Source organism: Ovis aries, chromosome 11 (assembly GCF_016772045.2).
Source record: "Ovis aries strain OAR_USU_Benz2616 breed Rambouillet chromosome 11, ARS-UI_Ramb_v3.0, whole genome shotgun sequence".
NCBI lineage: Eukaryota > Metazoa > Chordata > Mammalia > Artiodactyla > Bovidae > Ovis > Ovis aries.
Genome location: NC_056064.1, coordinates 55,641,840 through 55,660,504, shown reverse-complemented (window position 1 = coordinate 55,660,504; position 18,665 = coordinate 55,641,840). Strand labels below are relative to the sequence as shown.

General features: G+C 46.3%; 2 protein-coding genes across 3 annotated transcripts; both read right to left on the bottom strand.

Moving 5' to 3' along the window:
• Position 1: 1 nt before the first annotated feature.
• On the bottom strand, positions 2-1,732 carry NT5C (5', 3'-nucleotidase, cytosolic). Of its 2 annotated transcripts, none has more exons than XM_027974059.2 (5): positions 1,492-1,732; positions 1,041-1,141; positions 807-960; positions 453-567; positions 2-341 (listed from the first exon to the last, which is right to left on the bottom strand). In XM_027974059.2, exons 1-5 carry the CDS (start codon positions 1,681-1,683, stop codon positions 160-162), a joined length of 744 nt encoding a protein of 247 aa, XP_027829860.1. In that variant the 5' UTR covers positions 1,684-1,732; the 3' UTR covers positions 2-159. The 2 variants fall into 2 exon arrangements, with proteins under 2 accessions (XP_027829860.1, XP_014954447.2); XM_015098961.3 differs by having other exon boundaries at positions 900-960.
• Positions 1,733-4,328: 2,596 nt separating this feature from the next.
• On the bottom strand, positions 4,329-18,543 carry JPT1 (Jupiter microtubule associated homolog 1). Its single transcript, XM_004013133.5, has 5 exons — positions 18,369-18,543; positions 12,158-12,300; positions 11,716-11,813; positions 10,333-10,351; positions 4,329-5,361 (listed from the first exon to the last, which is right to left on the bottom strand). The coding sequence occupies exons 1-5, from the start codon at positions 18,422-18,424 to the stop codon at positions 5,213-5,215; spliced, it is 465 nt and encodes a 154-aa protein (XP_004013182.1). The 5' UTR covers positions 18,425-18,543; the 3' UTR covers positions 4,329-5,212.
• Positions 18,544-18,665: the final 122 nt, after the last annotated feature.

The window sequence follows — 18,665 nt, the reverse complement described above, 5'->3', positions numbered from 1 at the left end:
GTGAGCTGAAGTGTTTTATTTAAAAGGTGCGTGTTCTCCCAGCGCGTTTCCGGCCAGCACGGTGCTGAGGGGTCACCGCCATCAGGCTGCATGGGGACCCGGTCCTGCCCGGCTTCCCTGCCTGTCTGCCTTGCCCTCCTGCAGCCGCTGTCTGCAGCCTCATTGCTGGGGCAGCTCTAGGCAGCCGGGGTCCAGAGGCAGGGCTCTCCGCTTGCTGTCTATAATCTCCCTCCAGTTGTCATTCCAGGAGCGCAGCCGTCTCCGAGGTGGGCTCAGGGCCAGGTGCTGGTTGTGGCAGCAGGTGAACAGGATGTGCTCCCAGCTGGGGGTCTCCTCTTTGCCTGGGAGGGGAGACAGGGAACCCGAAGTCCCTAATCTGGTTATCTGAACTCCCTCCCCCTAAGCCCAGCAGGCCAGATGCCTGGAGGCTGCTAAGGAGAAAGGCTCCCCACCTTGAATGACCTCCTTGTCATCAATGAGTAGGTCCCCTGAGATCACGGTCTTGTCCCTCGTCAAAATAATGCGCTCCACAAACTGGGGTCCCAGGTGCTTCTCCACCCAGCGATACTGTGAGGTGGGCACAGGGTCAATAGGGCAAGATAGGCCCCTGAACTCAGGGCTAGTAGGTGTGAGGGAGGGTCTACAGCTTGTGAGAGACACCCCTCCACCCCCGCCCCCCCCAAACTTTCTGTGTTTCTGCTGGTGTGGTTTTTTTTTTTGGCTGGGCCATACAGCATGTGGGATCTCAGTTGCCAGACCAGGGACTGACCCCGTATCCCCTTGTATTGAGAGCACAGAGTCTTAACCTCTGAACTGCCAGGGATGTCCCCCATGGTTTCTTTTAACAAATCAGAACTTCGGAAGCTAAGTTTGCCTGTGGAGCGCTGGGGCAGCCGCACCTTCTCGGGCACACAGGGGTCGTACTTCATCAGAGGGGTGGTGCAGATGAAGACCTGGGTGCTGCCAGGAGGGGGCACGATTAGACGCGGTGGTGCCCGCCCCTGCCCCCCAGCCCCCACTCCCTCGCCGCCCATCCTCACTCCTGCATGTCATTCATCTCCCGCAAGGCTTCCAAGGCTCCAGGGATGGGCTCCAAGTCTAGGAAAAAGCCTGGGGCTTCATACACACTGGCCACTTTGTCCTGAAAGATACAGCGTTCCCGTCCTGGCTAAGCCCCCTCACCACACACCTCCCCCGCACACACACAGCGAAGACTCAAAGGTGAGCTTCCTGGGGGGCTTTGGTCCCCAAATCAGAGTCCCGGGTGGAGGATTTTGTATAGCGGTAAGGAAAACACCCCCAGACTGTCTAGTCCCAAGTGAAGTGTGGATTCTGAGGTGAGAGCTTTGTTCATTTTAAACAGGAAGGTGTCTGGACATGGAGCAGAGACAGTCCTGACCCAGGGAAGAGGCTCCCCGTCCCCGGATGTCCTGTGGGGTCGGGGGCCCCGCTCCCCTCGCGCCGCACCCCTCCCATCCACCCGCTCCCTACCGCCAGGTCGGGGCGCAGCGCTCGGTACTGCTCACGCGCGAAGAAGCCGCGGCGCTCCTCCAGCGGCACGTGCGGCTCCCCGGGGAACCGTTGGAGGAAGCCCCGCAGCAGGCCGGCCTCGAAGTCCGCCAGCACGCCGTCCATGTCCACCAGCACCCGCACGGGCCGCGCGCGCCCCGCCGGCGTCCCCATCGCCAGCGCCGCGAGGCAGGGTACCCGGGGGAAACGCGGAACCGGCCCCGGGAGCGCGCGGAGCTGGGCGCGGGAACGGCCGCTTCCGGAGCGGCGGCGGGCGGAGCCAGGCCGGGCTGATTTGCATGGGCGCCCGGGTGCCCCGCCCGCCCGCCGGAGCCCCGGGCCTTCCCCAGCGCCCGACCGAGCGTGGCGGTGCCCGCGCCACGCGTCTGGTCTGAGGGTGCGCCTGCGTGGACATCAGCCGCCCTCCGCTCCAGCAGACGCCCTCGCTCACCCCAAACGTTACTGGGCCAGACCTTCCGGGGGTACCCTGGACTGGCCTGAATACTGCGGAGCGTGGGCCGGCTCCGGCTTTCTCAGAACCCACACCTGCTCACCCCGCTTGCGGGGATAGGAGGAGAGCTTCCTCCCGCTGAGTCAAGGCAGCACCAACCCAAGACCCGAACCTCGGGGGCTCCCAGTAGCTGAAGTGGGTGAATCTGAAGACAACAGGCTCTCGCTAGCACAGCTCCTCAGAGGTGAATTCACAAACCAGAGTTGGCTTGAAACATGGGAGCATCTACTTCAAACCTCCTGCTCTACCTGGAAGAGGCGATTTTCCACCAGGCTCAGGTAATCAGGACCATCCTTTGTGTGGAACTGATTTTTCTCTAGAATCCTCCTCAGTTATACACTCCTCTGAGAAAATGCTGGTCACTGCTGACTTTTGTTGACTCTCAATTTTTTGTAGATTTCATGTAATTTATTTCCTGAATACATGTAAATGTGCTGCGCTTACTCAGTCGAGTCCAACTCTGCGATCCCATGGATTGTAGCCAGCCAGGCTCTTCTGTCCATGGGGTTTTCTGGGCAAGAATTACTGGAGTGAGTTGCCATGCCCTCCTCCAGGACATCTTCCCAACCCAGGATCAAACCCAAGTCTCCTGCATTGCAGGCGGATTCTTTACCGTCTGAGCCACCAGAGAAGCTCACATGTAAATATATTTACTACAAACTAGATTCAGATTTGAGTGACTGACCCATCTTCCTGTTGCTCCCCACCTGAACACCCTTCCCCTTCCTGATGCTTCTGTTCCATTGGGTTCTGAACACCCCAGTACTTCTAAATGGAACAGAAGCATCAGGAAGGGAAGCCTGGTGGTCTAATTTTAAAACACTTAAGAAGTAGACTGCTGCTGCTGCTAAGTCGCTTCAGTCGTGTCCAACTCTTAGAGACCCCATGGACTGCAGCCCACCAGGCTCCTCCGTCCATGGGATTTTCCAGGCAAGAGTACTGGAGTGGGCTGTTGCCTTCTCCGAAGAAGTAGACTAGGTATTAGCAATAAATACCAAGCCACTCAAGTCACATAACTGTAAAAAGCCAAGACTGTCATCAAAATGCTAACTCTTCTGCCCTCATCATTTTAAGTTCAACTTCACTTTCTAAACCATAAGCTTTCTACGGTGAAAAATTCAACACCCTTAGCAAACATGTTTATGAAGAATTTAAAAAATCTGTAACAGTACCAAGATGACCAGCAGAACTCCTTCACAACACTTTTGGCCTAGGCACTTACCTTCATAGCATGGAGAGCTAAAGCCAAGTTACAGTTATGACACAAATCAGGGAGCTGTCTTTCCCAGGTCTGTCCAGTTACTGAGAAAAGGGCGCAGGTTTCCTGCCTCTTTAGTTCTAACAGAAACCTTAACTCAGGTTATTTGTAGGATTAATCTGTTTTAGTGAAACTGGAAAAATTGTATAGCACAGCTGCCCGTTTTGCAAAATAATAAGGAAGAAAAACACCCCCACAACCTAGGATTACCCTTTTTCTTCCCAAAGAGATGCTTATTAAGTCAAATGAGCTGGTGGTTACAAACCAGGCTTAAATCATTTCAACCACAGTGGGGGATGGTTAAAGGTGACCTGTTTCAAAGTCTTTTTTTTTTTTTTAACTTTTGGGGCACGCCCCTAGGATCTTAGTTCCCCAACCAGTGCCCCCTTGAAAGCATGGAGTCTTAGCTACTGGGCCACCAAGGAAGTACCCCAAAGTCTCAAAGTTAGGAATCGAGCTTCCAAATGACAGGCCCAAGGAACGCTGCTGATTAGCAGCGCAGGTACACCGAGAAAGCCATCGGACAGTGCCCGGTTTGGACGTTTGATACCTCGATCTGGAACTTTCTCCCTAGAACCCAGTGTGCTTTCTCCAATCTCCTGTATCACTTGACAAGACTCAGATGACCTTGTCCCCTTCTGGCTACATGACCCTTCTTTTCTTTGGAGCCCTCTTCTTTGATCACCGACCATCGAGAGGCATCCTGTAGGCATGAGAGAACTTAAAATATTAATGTTATCACCCAGCAAAGGAGGATAAGTGGTAGAAGAGTCCAAAGTGTATTGGCTAATAATTGTTCTGGAAGCCAGGTATCTGTATTACTCCTGTCTTTTACTACCAGATGTTAGTTAATGTTCATTTTGGCATTCTGCACTCACACTGACTTTAAACCTGTTTTCTTTAGAGAGAAGCCCACTTCTCTCTAGGCCTTCCTTAAGTCTGTTTTAATTTGAAGGGCTCATCAAATCATTGGGTAGCAGGGTTGTTAGTAACAAAGAAAAAAGCAACTAAGCAGGTAGAACTGCCGAAAAGATGACACAGGACACAGTGTTTCAAAATTTGTACATCGTTTACTTTAAGCAACAGTCCAGGGTTGTGAAGTACAACACACATTTTAAGGATGAGACTTTCGTTTCATGGTCAAGCACCAGCATCATGCACACAGCTTCAAGTTATCTAAGAAGAGCACTGCCCCCCCACGGGTCCCTTCCCCATGAAGACCCCGCCCCTGCTTCACCACCTGGAATTCATCAGTCTGAGTGAACATCAAGCTTTCCTCTGCGTGGGAGCAGCAGGCTTTGCTCAGCCAGTCATGTTAAGTATCTGGCTTAAATGTATCTTAAGGTTCAGAAATAAAAGGCAATTTTTTGTTTTACTTTTTTTTTGCTTTGCAGGCGGCAAGGCATAGGGCACAGGCCTTTTATCACTCCATATGGCACAGGAAGATGCTTTTTAGCAAAGGGCACTGAGAAGTTAGGGCAACACCAGGTAGGTTTCGGCATCAAGACAACCTTGTTTGGGGGCCTGAAGGGACAGCGCCTGTGGACTGTTTACTGGTCTGTCCAATCCAGGCTTGGTAAACCCAAGTAAAGCTGACCAAAAAAGGGTTTTAAAAACCTCAGTACAAAAGATCCTCTAACACATTTGAAACCAAATGGTTTGTTCTTAAAAACACGGTACTAAGTGTCACAAAGCTTTCCCTCCAATCTACTACTAGAAAACACTCATGCCAAGGCCTACAGACCCAGAGGAATAAGGACAGACAGAGAACCTGTTCTTCCAAAAAATAAAAATAAAATAAAAGACAGCAGTACATAAAGTGCTTCTTTTTTAATGAAACAAATCCAAAAGATGTCCAGTCAGGCTCAAGTTGTGCGGCTCACAAGCACGGAAAAACAAAGAAACAAAACGACGAGAGTCCGGGGCAGACGGAGCTAGCCCAGGACGAGGCTGGACTTGCCGCCAGGGGGGTTTCTCCGGGATGGCACAGGTGCCGGCGCCACTGGGCTGGGCACAGGGGCGGCGGGCACAGGCTTCTCCTCGCTCTGCCCCAGGGTGGCCTGCAAGTCTGTGTCCATGTTTTCTAGGAAAACAGAATGAAATTAAGACTAATAACTATTCCCAGTGAAGATGACGAGTCTAAGTTTTTTGAAGGGGCTTTGTGGAGGATGGTTCAAACCATGCCTAGAGCTATAAAGAAGAAAACAGTTGGCACATGGCCACCATCCAGAACCAGCCACTGGTAGTGTTCTGCCGTATGCATCCCCAGGTCTTTCTCTGTGTATGTTCTTTTCTAAATTACTTAAGTATATGGCGACATAAATGTTTTAAATGTGAACATTACAGATAAGCTCTAGGTCCACCACTCCACTGCTGGGTGGGTCTCCTCCCCGTGTTCCCAGAGGCCCCACTACTAGCTGTGTGCATCCTCTGTCCATCTGTTTTGCGTAAGCTTTGTGTGCTTTATTTCCAGCATATCACAGACAATCTTGTTTTTATTGTATTTAACATAATTGATAGCAACTTGTCCCTTTTGGAAATTTACCCCCACTTATACACATGGTCAGGACTTCCCTGGTGGCTCAGACGGTAAAGCGCCTGTCTACAATGCAGGAGACCCGGGTTCGATCCCTGGGTCGGGAAGATCCGCTGGAGAAGGAAATGGCAATCCACTCCAGTACTACTGCCTGGAAAATCCCATGGACAGAGGAGCCTGGTAGGCTACAGTCCATGGGGTCGCAAAGAGTCGGATACGACTGAGTGACTTCACTTCACTTATACACATGGTCAGGTGCTTCCCTGGTGTCAGTGCTAAAGAATCCGCCTGCAATGCCGGAGCCTCAGGTTCAGTCCCTGGGGCGAGAAGATCCCCTGGAGGAGGAAATGGCAACCCACTTCACTCCAGTAATCTTGTCCGAGAAATCCCGTGGACAGAGGAGCCTGGGAGGGCTACAGTCTATGAGGTTGCAAGATTCAGACATGACTGAGCAATTAAACAACATACACATGGTCACACTTGATCTTGCTTAAGTCACTGCTTTCTAGTATATATACAGTATATGTGATTAATCCTCTACTGATAGCCGAAAAGTAAAACCAGTCTGATCATTCTGAAACCGTAACGTGTGTACTCTGGAACACAGGCCCAGGGGGACACGCACTGGTCTTCAGCTTGAACAGACTGGGCGCCTCCTTCCACAGTGGCAGTCCAGGCCCACTCTAGCGCCCACATCAGAGCATCCTCTACTCACATCTGTCCACTTCCCCCACTTGATAACCACCTCACCTTAATATCTGCCTAAGTGACACGTGAAAAACGATTATTTAATTCTGTCATGTGTTAATGTTTCCATGATTAACGAGTGAGGCTGACTTTTTGAAAACCATTTAATATCCAGCTTACAGATGTTTATTAAAGACTCCACCCCCACCCACTGGTGGTTAATTATCTTAATCCAGTTACTCCCATCATATCAACCCTCCCCTTTCCTCATTAAAGTCTTAAGAACCAGTGTTATTATCACCCAATACATCCAGTCCTAGATACTGCTTGACTGATTCCCAGACTGACTTGTGAAATTCTCAACCAGCATATAGGAATCCTTAACCAGGTTGTTGCCACTGATTCAAATTCAAGAGTAATTGCAAAAGAAAAAAAAATGCATTATTTTCTGCAAAAGGTAATTTTTATGAAGAGTTTAATAGTTTAAGGCATGCCAGACTTATTTTTAATTAAAAAAAAAACCCAGCTCTCTTCATTTCAGTGTTAAATCTTAAATTCTGTTGCATATTCTAACACCTACCTTGCAATAATACACAGAGGCACCTTTGGTATAAAAAACTAAGATATTTATAAGACTTGGAAGAAAAACTACCTTAAGGTTTAAAGACATTTATTTCCTCCTAGTTTAGAAGTTCCAAAACCCTGGAGCAGTGAAGCAGAAATACTGGTTATGACATATGCTATGTAAGAACGTTGTAAGCACTCATATTAGACACCAACGCAAAGTACTAACTCCAAAAAAATTACTCATTAAAAAAAAAGTTCCTCATCAGACTAAACATTAAAGGTCCACATCCCTAAAACCTCTTGTACTAAGTTTTCACTCTGCCGACTAAAACAGAGAAGTTCAAGGAGGAAGTCTTAGATTAGAAACATAACATCTCAGGAATATGCTACTGCTGCTTTAAACATTTCATTTCATGAATTTTTGGACTATTTGATAGAACCTGACTTCTAAGGCATATAATGTTCTATACTATTCAACTACAGGTAAAAATGTAGTACGAGTTTTCCAAGATGATAGCACTCCGTTATGAACCAAAGCTTGGTGAGAAAGGGTTACTCCTCAGCTTCCTGTTGCACAAGAAACTGGACCAAATGCATCAACACACCATACCCAAGTCCTCCGACAGGCGCCCTTAAATAACCTAGGGAAGCATGTCCAATTTACTGCAAATACAAACAAAACCCAAGAACCCAAATTTTAAAGCCATTCAAGACAGATGAATACAGACCACGAACTCCGCCTGAGCCAGCGTATCAACCCAAGCTGTTTCATTTCTGCTGCGAGGACACAGCCTCCCCACTGGACAGGATCTAAATGAATCCACCATCCGGGCCACCCAGCTGAGGAACACTTCAGACGGACACAAATGTTACCCGGCCTGGTAGTTTATTTCCATAAAACGATTTTTAGATAAACAAGCTCATTCCTGCCAATCTCACGTTTGCCTTTCTCATTATGCACGGAGCCGCTTTGTCTTTCACAACTGGGTAACAAGAAGCCAAACGAGAAAAAGGGAGGAAAAAAGCACCCGTGGAGACTACACAACCATGGCCCTTAACCTAAACACTCATTTATCCGGTCAGAAATACTCTGGCCAGAGATAGAGGTTGGCTTGTTACTTCCTTGAGTCTGTTGTAAGTATACGAATTGAGAGTAAAGGCTTTAGAAACTTTTATGGGACTTGACAGAGATCTTTTGTCTACTGAATCCAGTAATTTAAAAGATGTTTTTGTTTTTTTAAACAAAATTATGGCTTCTGCCATAATATACGTCCTATCTACTCCTTACTTGTCTGTCTTCTCTGGCATACCAGTAAGGTAACTTGATCAGACAGCAATGTCAGAAGAGAAAAAACCGACTCATCTAAGGATCACCAAATTAGAAGCTCTAGAAAACACAACAGACTTGCCCGAAGGCAGGTAAGGACTTCTGCCCAAGCTTCCTGGACCTTCTCCCTCTTTCTTCAAGATTTCCAAAGTCCTCACTATAGACATTCCTGTGTTTAATTATCCCAAAGATGAAGGCAGTATATCCAAGCAAGATCTGCTTTATTTAACTGAGCAGAACTGATTGGCTTTGCAGTGAAGTTGCCGACAGAACTGGGGTTGACTTTTATTCACTAGACATGGTCTGAATTGTCATGCCCCTTGTCATTTTATGACAGACAAGCTAAAAGTAGCAGCAGTCAGGAGCAGAGAATAATCAGGTGCCAAACTGACGATCGATCAAAAAACACGAAAAGGACGGACCTGTACACGGTGCATGTGCTACTCACCTGAAGGATCTATAACACTGAGCTGGGGGTGGGGGAGAGAACTTTTTTCTTTTCTTCAGTTACAGCTCAAGAGTTTTATTCAGCAAACAAAGAACAGTTTACCCTCAAGGCGTGAAGGCGGGCCGACCCCAAAGGAGAGGTTAAGAGAATTAATTATTACCAGGACAAATATGACATATATTTTAATAACTTCAGGCTCTCATATACTGCTGTGGGCTCCCCAAATTTGTAATTCTATTCATTGATCAAAATTAGTGAATAAAGATTAGCTGCTTCTTGGGCCTCCCTGGTGGCTCAGTGGTGAAGAGGAGACAAGGGTCTGATCCCTGGTCAGGGAAGATCCCACACGATGTGGAACAGCTAAGCCCGTGCCACAACTATTGAGCCCGTGCTCCAAAACAAGAGAAGCCACCGCAATGAGGAGCCTGACCACCTCAACTAGACAACAGTCACAGCTCGCTGAAACCAGACAAAAACCTGTGCAGCAACCAAGACCCAGCATAGCCAAAAATAAATAAAATTCTATTAAAAAAAAGATTAACTTATTATTCTTGCTAAATAAGGTCTGACATTGGAAGTATTTCTGAATACAAAAAGCAGCGGAATCAGAAAGTCTAGATTTTTTTTTTTTTTTGAACCTGCAGAACAATCTTTTTCAATGGAACAAACTAGATAGAAACAAAAACTAATACACCTTCAGTCCAATGAGAAGCAATCTGTCTGCAGAGGGAAAACCCAGGTAAAGTTCACAACGGTTCAGAAGATTCTCCTCCCCTCATGCCCAGCAAGAGACAACAAGAAACTGAACAGGAATTTCTGTTTTCCTGGAAGACTGACTTGCCCAATGTAATGGCAGAAAAAAGCCTTGAAGAAGCGGCTTTGTCCTGGGCCGGCTGCGTGTCACCGGGTCAACTTGAACCAGATGGCTGCAGGCCAAACACATGTAAACCTCACATCACAGGCAGCAGCGATTCTCTGGCACTTGTTAAAGAAGTGCCAATAAATACTTCAAAGATTTTAAATAATTAAATGATTATAGCTCTTTTCCACTTATAATTTGATGATGTGGATGCTAACTGATAATTTACACCTGCCCACTAAAGTCATCATTCACAAGATCACAGGGTTACCGGTTGTCGTGCTGAGTAAGCACTTCAGTAGAAAATCAACTGTAAATGTAATGCTGAGGTCTGAGCTTGCGATGCCAGAGACGGTTACTAAGAAGCTCTCACTGAGTGTAACAAATACCAACCTGATTGACATCCGTCTGTTCTGAAAGCTTTAGGAGGTTTCCAGCCTTGTTCTCGCTGCTGGCCGTGCTTGCTAGCTTCCATTTTGCTTTCCCTTCCCCCTAGAGGATGGACACTGGCACCTGGGGCTCAGCCAGGTTCACTCTCCAGCCAGCCTCTTTCCCCAGGATATGACTTGAATCAAAATTGAGTATATTCTAACATTCAGAAATTGGCATACTTTTTTCAGACATACTCACCATGAACGTCACCTTCTCCCTGGAAAAGAAAAAAGTTAAAAATTTACTTCAGATTTTAATTTGGCCACACACAAAGAAAACAATCATGGTTCAGAGAAGCTACTGTCTCCCTGAAGACAGATGTCAAATTTTATTTTGATGTAGTCAAGTTCAAGGTAAAGGTGCTCTTTGCAATAAACAGCCTTTATTCAACTTGGAACAGTGCTACACAAAAATGGTACTGGACCAAAAAAAAAAAAAAAAAAAATGCTACTGGATAAATTGCCCCAGTGCTAGTAACATGGTCAAAACACCAAAAAACCTTAACATTGACACTGATGATATCAGTTAGCACTTCAGAGGAGCTTTTATCAGAACGGGAAACAGGTAAACCTATCTTTCCACCCCCTTTCCTTTCTTTCTAATCTAGCTGTTGAAGGGCCTTCATCAATTCCAAAGCCCTTCTACCAGTCTGCCCACATTCAGGCGGCTGCCGTCTCCATGTGCTCCGAGGTCCCCACTCGGGGACATCCCACCAGGCTTTCCAGACAAACACCTGGGGCCTAGGAGCCGTGCTCACCTGCAGACAACCAATGGTAACAGCATGCGACAGCCTCCTGATGTTTAGCTCAAAACAACAGGCAACATTTGCCAACAACTAAAACATCCTTGAGCTCAGATATGCTACTATGTGTGAGATACACAGGAAGTGCAAGTGATCCGGTTTCAAAAATCAATACTGAAGAATAAAGACGAACCCAACTGGTAGCAGAGACACATGAACAGACCAAGGTCACATGAACTCATTTTTCTGATCTACTCTATCAATCCTCCATCAGCAGTACAGTCAGTCCCTTTCCTAATTACCACTCGATATAATAAAACTCCAGTGGATAAAAACCTAGTGGGAGAAAAAGCTCAGGGATGACTGGATAAATAATTTAATAGAGGCTCTTTGCCCTGGGTATTAACTCCAGGGACTGAGATCATAAGCAAAGCCTTTAGAGTTAGGATAGACAGATGCCCTTTGAGAAATTGTTGCTGGAGTGATATTGGTGATGATGGATGGGAAAGATTCATGAAAGTTACAGGAAAGTGATGACTAAGAACAAGGCTTATGCCCCTGTCTGTGGCCTCCTCCTTACCCCTGCCCCACCTCCCCACCCCTCCCCATTTATGCTTTCTCTTTACTCTGTATTTCTATTTACTAATATTGCATTTTTTGATGTTATAATAAAAATTTAGTGGTTAAGTGCAAACAAACAAACAAACAAAAAACAAACCCCGAAACTCCAGTGGCAAGTCTTAGTACAGTGGAGGAAGGGCGGGGGGTGATGTGAGGATTTCATTTCTAAAGGGCGTAAACTTCCAAGCCTGTCTCTCCCCCTGTATTGCTGCACTGACCTTCAGATCTAAGAAGTCTCCAGAGTTCGCTTCAGAAGAATTCCTTCTCTGGGGTCCAGATGACTCAGAATCTTCCCTGCCCCCACTAGACTTGGCACCTGAATCAAAATATACTTTCGTGAGGAATACCAGGGAAAGACCTAAAGCATGCCACTATATAATGGGCTCGCGTCACATGACAACATGAGCCCACAGTGTCAGGGAGTGGCGGCTAGTAAAATGCCACAGAGGGGCCACATGAGCCAGCTGACGGCTCTCCTTGTTCTCAGCCATCACACCAACTCCCGCATCTCCCCCGTCTTAGCCCCCATCTCTCCTCCCATGACAAGCTTTAATTGTTGTTTCCCACAATTAAGCTAGATGTTAGTCAGCAGCACAAACCTAGCTGCAGTGGTCCTGCTGGGCCCACCCCTTGACCACTGACCACAGAGATGAGCAGTACCTGCCGACTTGGCCCAGGAAGGGGGATTTTCCTCAGGTGTCCCAAAGATGCTGGAGGCCATTTTGTTCCTCCTCACAGGTTGTTCTGTTGGTTCATCAAAACCTAATGAAAAATTGGATCCACCGCCAGGAGGCCGCAAAACCCTAGAAATGATGGTGAAATGTCATTTTCAGATCAGATCAAGACGTTTCCTGGCACATGTTTTCAAACACCTTTCATTTCAGTTCACCCACCCATTCATTCCACACACACCCCCACAAAAGAGAACTGTTAATGGGAAAATTAGGAATTGATTCCAATGTGGTATAAATTCAATGATGGACCTTAAGGTGGTGAGATTGTGCACCGCACCAGGCAGCTGAAACAGTCCTGAAGTACCAGCAACAGGCTGGTTGGCATCCCCTTTTAGGAACAGGCCAAAGCCTAATGGATCCTGTCTGCTAGGCCCAGCTGGACACATTTGCAAAGAAGTTTAGAAGCACATCTTGTTATTTATTAAAAAAAAAAAAAGTTTCCATTTTTATTTCCAACAAAACATTTTTAAATGGAAGAATATACATATACATGACCAATTTAGAAGCCCAACGAAAGCTCGTAATCGTCTCTCCCATCTCAGCATCATTCACAAGCCCTGCCTATACACATGTACCTCACTATTCTCACTAACCATCGTGAGTGACCAGTCACAAGGAGAGTCAATCAAGAGTTAAGTGTAGGACTCCATGACATGCTCTACACCCGTGAACCTTTAGACACCATCTACAGCTCTTGTGTTTGACAAGGAAATATGGCACTTTCCCATTTCCAGATCTTCCGGACACAGGTTGACCAATTTGTCCCCTCCATGAAAAAAACTCAATTTCATTTGTCCTGTCACTACTCAAAACATAGAAAATGGAGATGGTTTCATGGGAAGATGTCCTAACCACAGATTCAGTTCCTTTATGGTGATGGGAGTGGTCTATTTTTCTATTTCTTAAGTCATTTTGAGTAAGAAACATTTCTCTAGGAAGGTGTCCGTTTCATTCAAGTTTCCAGATAAATCTAGCTGTCATTTGTAAACTCAGCTCCTTATATTTGAAAGGAAAGGAAAAATTTAACACTTTAGGTAAAAATTCTCTTCTAAGTATCCCTCCAGAGGCATCCCCAAGCTGTGATTTTTGTTCCCATTCTAAATATTTTCTCATTTCCATTATTTTCTTCTTTGACCCATAAATTATTTAAAAGTACATTTGTAAATTTGCTAACATAGGTCTTTCTAGTCTGATTTCCAGCTTTCCATTATAATACAGACAGGATCTATATGACATGTTCCTTTGAAATATGATGTGTTTTATGGCTTAATAGGTGCTTCATTTTATAAATCTTCTGTATCTGCTTGAAAGGAACATATACTTAGCAGTGTTCTATATGTCTACTAGATAAAGCCTATTAATTGAGTTGTTCAAATCTACTGATTTTGTTTGCACCGCATGGTATGTGGGATCCTAGTTCCTCACCAGAGATCAAACCTGCAGCCCCCGCACACATTGGAAGCACAGAATCCCAACCACTAGACCACCAAGAAAGTCCCATCAAATCTACTAATTTTTAAGTATGTTTTATCAATTACTGAGATTCTGTTACCAACTTCTCCTACAATGGGGGATTTTGTCAACTGCTGTTCAGGACTGTCAAGATAAGAATTCTCTCTCAAAAAGACCACCATTGGAGTATTTTATTTAGTTCAGAAGGGAGAACTGTGATGGATTAACTGGCTAGTCATTTTGATTAAAGGAACAAACCAAATATATATTCCTAACTCACTTCATTTACCACAATAAATTCCAGCTAGGTCAAATATTTAAATTTAAAGACTAAGACAAAAATATTGGAAGAAAACATGTACGAATCTGGTTCTAGTCACGAAGGCTTTCCTTCTAAGCGCAAGATGAAAGCCAGAAACCATGAAAAATGGACAGATTAAACTTGGCAAAAATACACATATTTGACAAAGGATGACAGAATCACTTTTAAAATAATTAAAAGAATCATGAGAGAAATAAAAATGGACAAAAGGGACTAACAGACAATTAAAGAATATGGGTAGTTTCTAAACATTAAAAATTCAAATTCACAAGCAAATAAATGAAACCTAAAACAAAAGAATATATTTTTGCTTATTAGGTTGGTAAAGATGAAAAAAAATGCCAATTTCCAGTGTGAACTGAAGTGTGAGAATATAAATTTGCACAAACTTTCTACAGATAATTTTGATAAAAATGTATCAAGTGTTTAAATTTGCATCTTCTGTGAATCAGGGAAGGGGTTCTACTTCCATAAATTTTCCTAAGTAGATAAGCAGACATACGTACAAGTAAACTTGCAGATGCAGGCTTGGTTAGGCCTAAGCAGAACAGAAGCAAACTGCTCGGGCTTCCCCTCTCAACTCTATCTAGTTCTCACCATCTTCTCCAGCCCAGTCAGGCCACATTCTTCCCTGTTCCGTGAACTGTTCTGCCTTATCTCCACCTCAGAATATTTACTCCCATATTTCCTCCTGCCCAGAGCACTTTCCACCCTTTCCTCGGTGACTGTTTCAGAATCCAGCCCATTTCTTAAACCTTCTCCTCTTCTAGGAAGCCCTCCATGACCTTGAGAAATCAGCAGTAGGACACCGAAAGGAAAGAATGTTAGATACCCTCTCTTTCTGGCCACCAGTTCTTTCTGTAAAGGACCAAACAGAAATTATTTTTGGCCTGTGGGTCATTCGGTTTTTTTGCAGCTATGCAGCTCCATAACAGCACAGAGGCAAGCCACAGGCAACACGAAGATGAATGAGGGCAGCTATGTCCCAATAAAGCTTTATTTATGGACACAAATTTGATTTTCTTGTCATTTTCACAAGTCATGAAAGATACTTCTTCTGGCCTTTTTCAGCCATTTATACTTGTAAAAATCAGGTGCTAGCTGGACTTGGCTATCGGGTGGTAGTACACTGGGCTCTGCTCTGTCTAGTTCAGCAAATAGCCTCATTTTTTAAAAGAACAAAGTCAGGCCTGGAGAAGTTCTAAATGAACTGCCCAACTTTAGTTAAAACAAGTGACAGAGATGGGGCCAGACCCCAAGCCCTGGCAAGCACATTTAAAAAGGGCTCAAAGTGAAGTAGGGGGATCACTCAATACCATTTTCTCTTTAAACTACAAACCTATATAGTTGGTGTTCTGATTGCTTTTCATGTTTTCTAGACTGAATATATTTCTTATATAGGTCCTCTAGCATCTTTCTCTAAATCTAATATTCATGTCTCTCCATAGTAAAATTCAGTACTCAATTTACACTAAATTAAAATGTCACTATTATTTTCCAGGGGTGGGGGTGGGGGGAATCCATTGTGTGCTTTTATAGCATGTAAAACATTTAAAAGCCCACTGTTTGTAAGTCTCCCATATTAAATATTCACTCAGATTAAATTCATTAAATGAATTAAGAAATCATGTTCAGGCATACCTCTTATAATTTTGGGTCTGCTAATAAAATTGTTTAAATAATAATTTTAAATATGTTACAAATTCTTAATAGTCATTCTCTATGTTAAAGTCAGAAGTGACTAGGTTTTTATCATTTGTACCTCAGATCAACAGACACTTGAAATATTATAATCAAAATTAGCTTGCTTCAGAGACTTCCCTGGCAGTTCAGTGGTTAGGGCTCCATGCATCCACAGCAGGGGGCATGGGTTTGATCCCTGGTAGGGGAACTAAGATTCCCCCCCAAAAACAAAATTAACTTGCTTCACTGTCATCCCCTTCATTCCCCAGAGATTAGACTTATTCTCCTTACTATCATAATTAAATTCTCATGAATTATTTCAGCCAGATGAAAATCTTCAAAACCCCAATAGGCCAGGAATTTTTTTTCTTTTTTACCTTACAAAAAGAAAACAGACACTACAATCCGAACACCAGCTTAGAAAAGAAAGTCAAAGCTCTGACCAGCCCAACTTTTTAAAGGTCTGTGTCCCTCTTGCAAGAGCAGGTTCTACCTACTCCGATGACGTCAGTGTTGTGGAGCCCATTTGTAACAGCGAGACATCCCCAAACAAAGGATTTGGATCATAAGAGAAATTATTTCAATTTTATTTTCTAAGATCCTGCTATTCTTCCTGAACTATGATAATGAGATCAGAATTACATATCTGAGACTCAACAAAAATGTGTCCATGAACTGCGGGTAGCAATTTTCAAAAAAGTACTCTTTTTTCTTTCTTATCTCTTCAAATCCCAGAGTTTCCATGTGAGCTTTGCAGACTAAAGCTCCCTATCAGACTAAATTTATAATTTGTTTATAGAACTAGGAAACTGTTACTGAAGGAAAGAAGAAATAAAAGGACAATGCTACACAGAGTCTTAAGATGACAATATTGGGGAAAACTGATGACAAAAGGGGGTTAAAACATTTAGTTTGCAAAACCAAAAGTCATGTATGTCTCACATTTCAAAGCTACAAATGAAAAAACTAGTGTGAGGATTCATTTGACCTGGTTACTTAAATTCTTCGTGAATTCAGCACTAAACTGCGCTCAACCGCAAAGGATAAAAAAACCTCTGATTTTTTAATAGAATGCTTGAGTTTTCACATCCCAATCACTACAGTCTGGCCAGCATAAAGTTGACCTCAGGGCACAAAATGAAAAACCAAGGTTTCAGTTTGTTCCAGTGTCCTCTGGAAAAAAAAAAAAAAAATCTCACTGGAAGGATGACAAGAGAAGAGGGAGTGACCAGGGTTTGCGTAGGTCTATCTACTCAAGTTCCCCTTCCTCCGAGCAGCACTCTGATTTAGTTGTTAAAATCGTCCCCATTCTTTTCTACATTTGAAAAGGCAACCAAAGAGTTGAAGTCTTAAAAATGTCATTTCCAACACTACCTCCTCAGCCTCACTGATGCGGCCTGCTTTTTGTCCCCAAGGACTCCAACCCCTGTGAGACATTGCTCTTTCACGGCTGTCTTCTTAGCCCCACAAAATGGCTCCCTTTGTGCCGCTTGCCCAGGACCCCAAGGCTGCCCACACATGACGGCGGGTTGTGGTCGGTGAAGAAGAGAGGCTCAGAAAAAGTGGAATCTAAGCTGCCTCCACGCCTTGGGCAGGATCCCAGAGATGCTTGTGTCCCACCTTGAAGAACAGCCTGCGTGCAATTAGCCGAGACAATGTGGACATCTTCCACGGCATCCAAAGCCTTCAACCAAGTTAGGCAAGGGCTCGGAAGAGAGGCCCTCCCAGTCCACACACCGTGCCCAGGGCCCCCTTGTCTGGCTGCAGTGGCATGAGTGGCCAGAAAGGCTCGGGCTGCGCAGGTGGAGATAGTACGGAAGAAACAATGGATGTCTCCGGCCCCGCCCAAGAACAGGAAACCTCCTCCATCCAGCCCGGGAATCCGGCCCAGAGGTGAACTCATTTGGCAAACGTCAAAGGGGGAAGCGAAAGAGGTGGGATGCGAAGACCGAGGTCCGAAGGTTTGAGCGCAGAAAACCCACTAGGAACGACACGCTCCCCCTCCCATTCGGAGGTGGGCGCGGGAGGGGAAGGAGCAGGGGTCTTTCCTTTGTTAGCAGAGGGGAGGCACTTGGCGGAGGGTTTACGGTTGGGTCCTGAACGGGGGCGGGGATCGTGCTGACCAGCCCCGCCCGAAGACAAATGCCACCTGCCAGGCGGACCCGAGTGGGCAGGAGCCCGCCGGACCCGATCGCTGCGGCTGCAGGATCTGACCGCCACGCCGGGCGCGGGGCCACCCACCTGCTCCCAGGCTAGAGACACGAGCGCGTTGTCGGGGGTGGGACAATGGGGCCAGATCAAGGTGCCCCGCGGGCTACCCGCACACCTGGGGCCCAAGACCACCGTCCTGGGGCCGAGCCGGCCGCGCCGCAAAAGGCAGAAAGCGAACCCTCTCAGCACGTCCCGACTAACGAAAACCGGCCGCACGGCGAGCGCGAGGGGCCCCGGCCCTTCCCAGCCCCTTGCTTCGGGGGAGGAATGAATGGGAGAGGAGCAGGAATCGGGCGGGGCCGGCGCGTCAAGCTCGCCGGCCGCACAAAGGCGGAGCCGGTGGCCGAGCCAGGCGAGTCGGCCGGGCGCGAGCGCAGCGCCCCGGGCACGTTACAGCCAACAACCAGCCGCCAGACCCGCCCGGCCCCCTGGGCAACAGACCTCCCGCCCCGGAAACCCCTCGCCTCACCGGGAGCTGTTCCTGCTGTTAGGGTCGACGCCCTTGAAGGTGGTGGTGGTGGTCATGGCGCCGAAGAGCGAGGTAGGCTGGCGCGGAGCGGAGCGGAGCGCTGAAAGGGTCAGGTCGGAGGGGCGCAGAGCAGCTCTCCAAACCAGAGCCGGCGACCGCTGCAGGAGCCTCCGCCGCGGCTTGCCGGACGGACCGCCGCTTTTATAGGGCTCGCAAATCCCCGCCCTCACCCCGGCGGCATTGGTCGATTCAAATGACCCTGTTCACTCCTATTGGTTCTCTGGAGTGCCAAGCATC

Coding starts and splice junctions, on each gene's coding strand:
- JPT1 (XM_004013133.5), bottom strand. CDS start 18,424: ATGACCACCACCACCACCTTCAAGGGCGTCGACCCTAACAGCAGGAAC. Junction 12,301..18,368: donor AACAGCAGGAACAGCTCCCG/GTGAGGCGAGGG, acceptor CATCATTTCTAG/GGTTTTGCGGCCTCCTGGCG. Junction 11,814..12,157: donor TTCCTGGGCCAAGTCGGCAG/GTACTGCTCATC, acceptor ATTTTGATTCAG/GTGCCAAGTCTAGTGGGGGC.
- NT5C (XM_027974059.2), bottom strand. CDS start 1,683: ATGGGGACGCCGGCGGGGCGCGCGCGGCCCGTGCGGGTGCTGGTGGAC. Junction 961..1,040: donor GAGATGAATGACATGCAGGA/GTGAGGATGGGC, acceptor CCCTCCTGGCAG/CACCCAGGTCTTCATCTGCA. Junction 342..452: donor TGACAAGGAGGTCATTCAAG/GTGGGGAGCCTT, acceptor CTCCCCTCCCAG/GCAAAGAGGAGACCCCCAGC.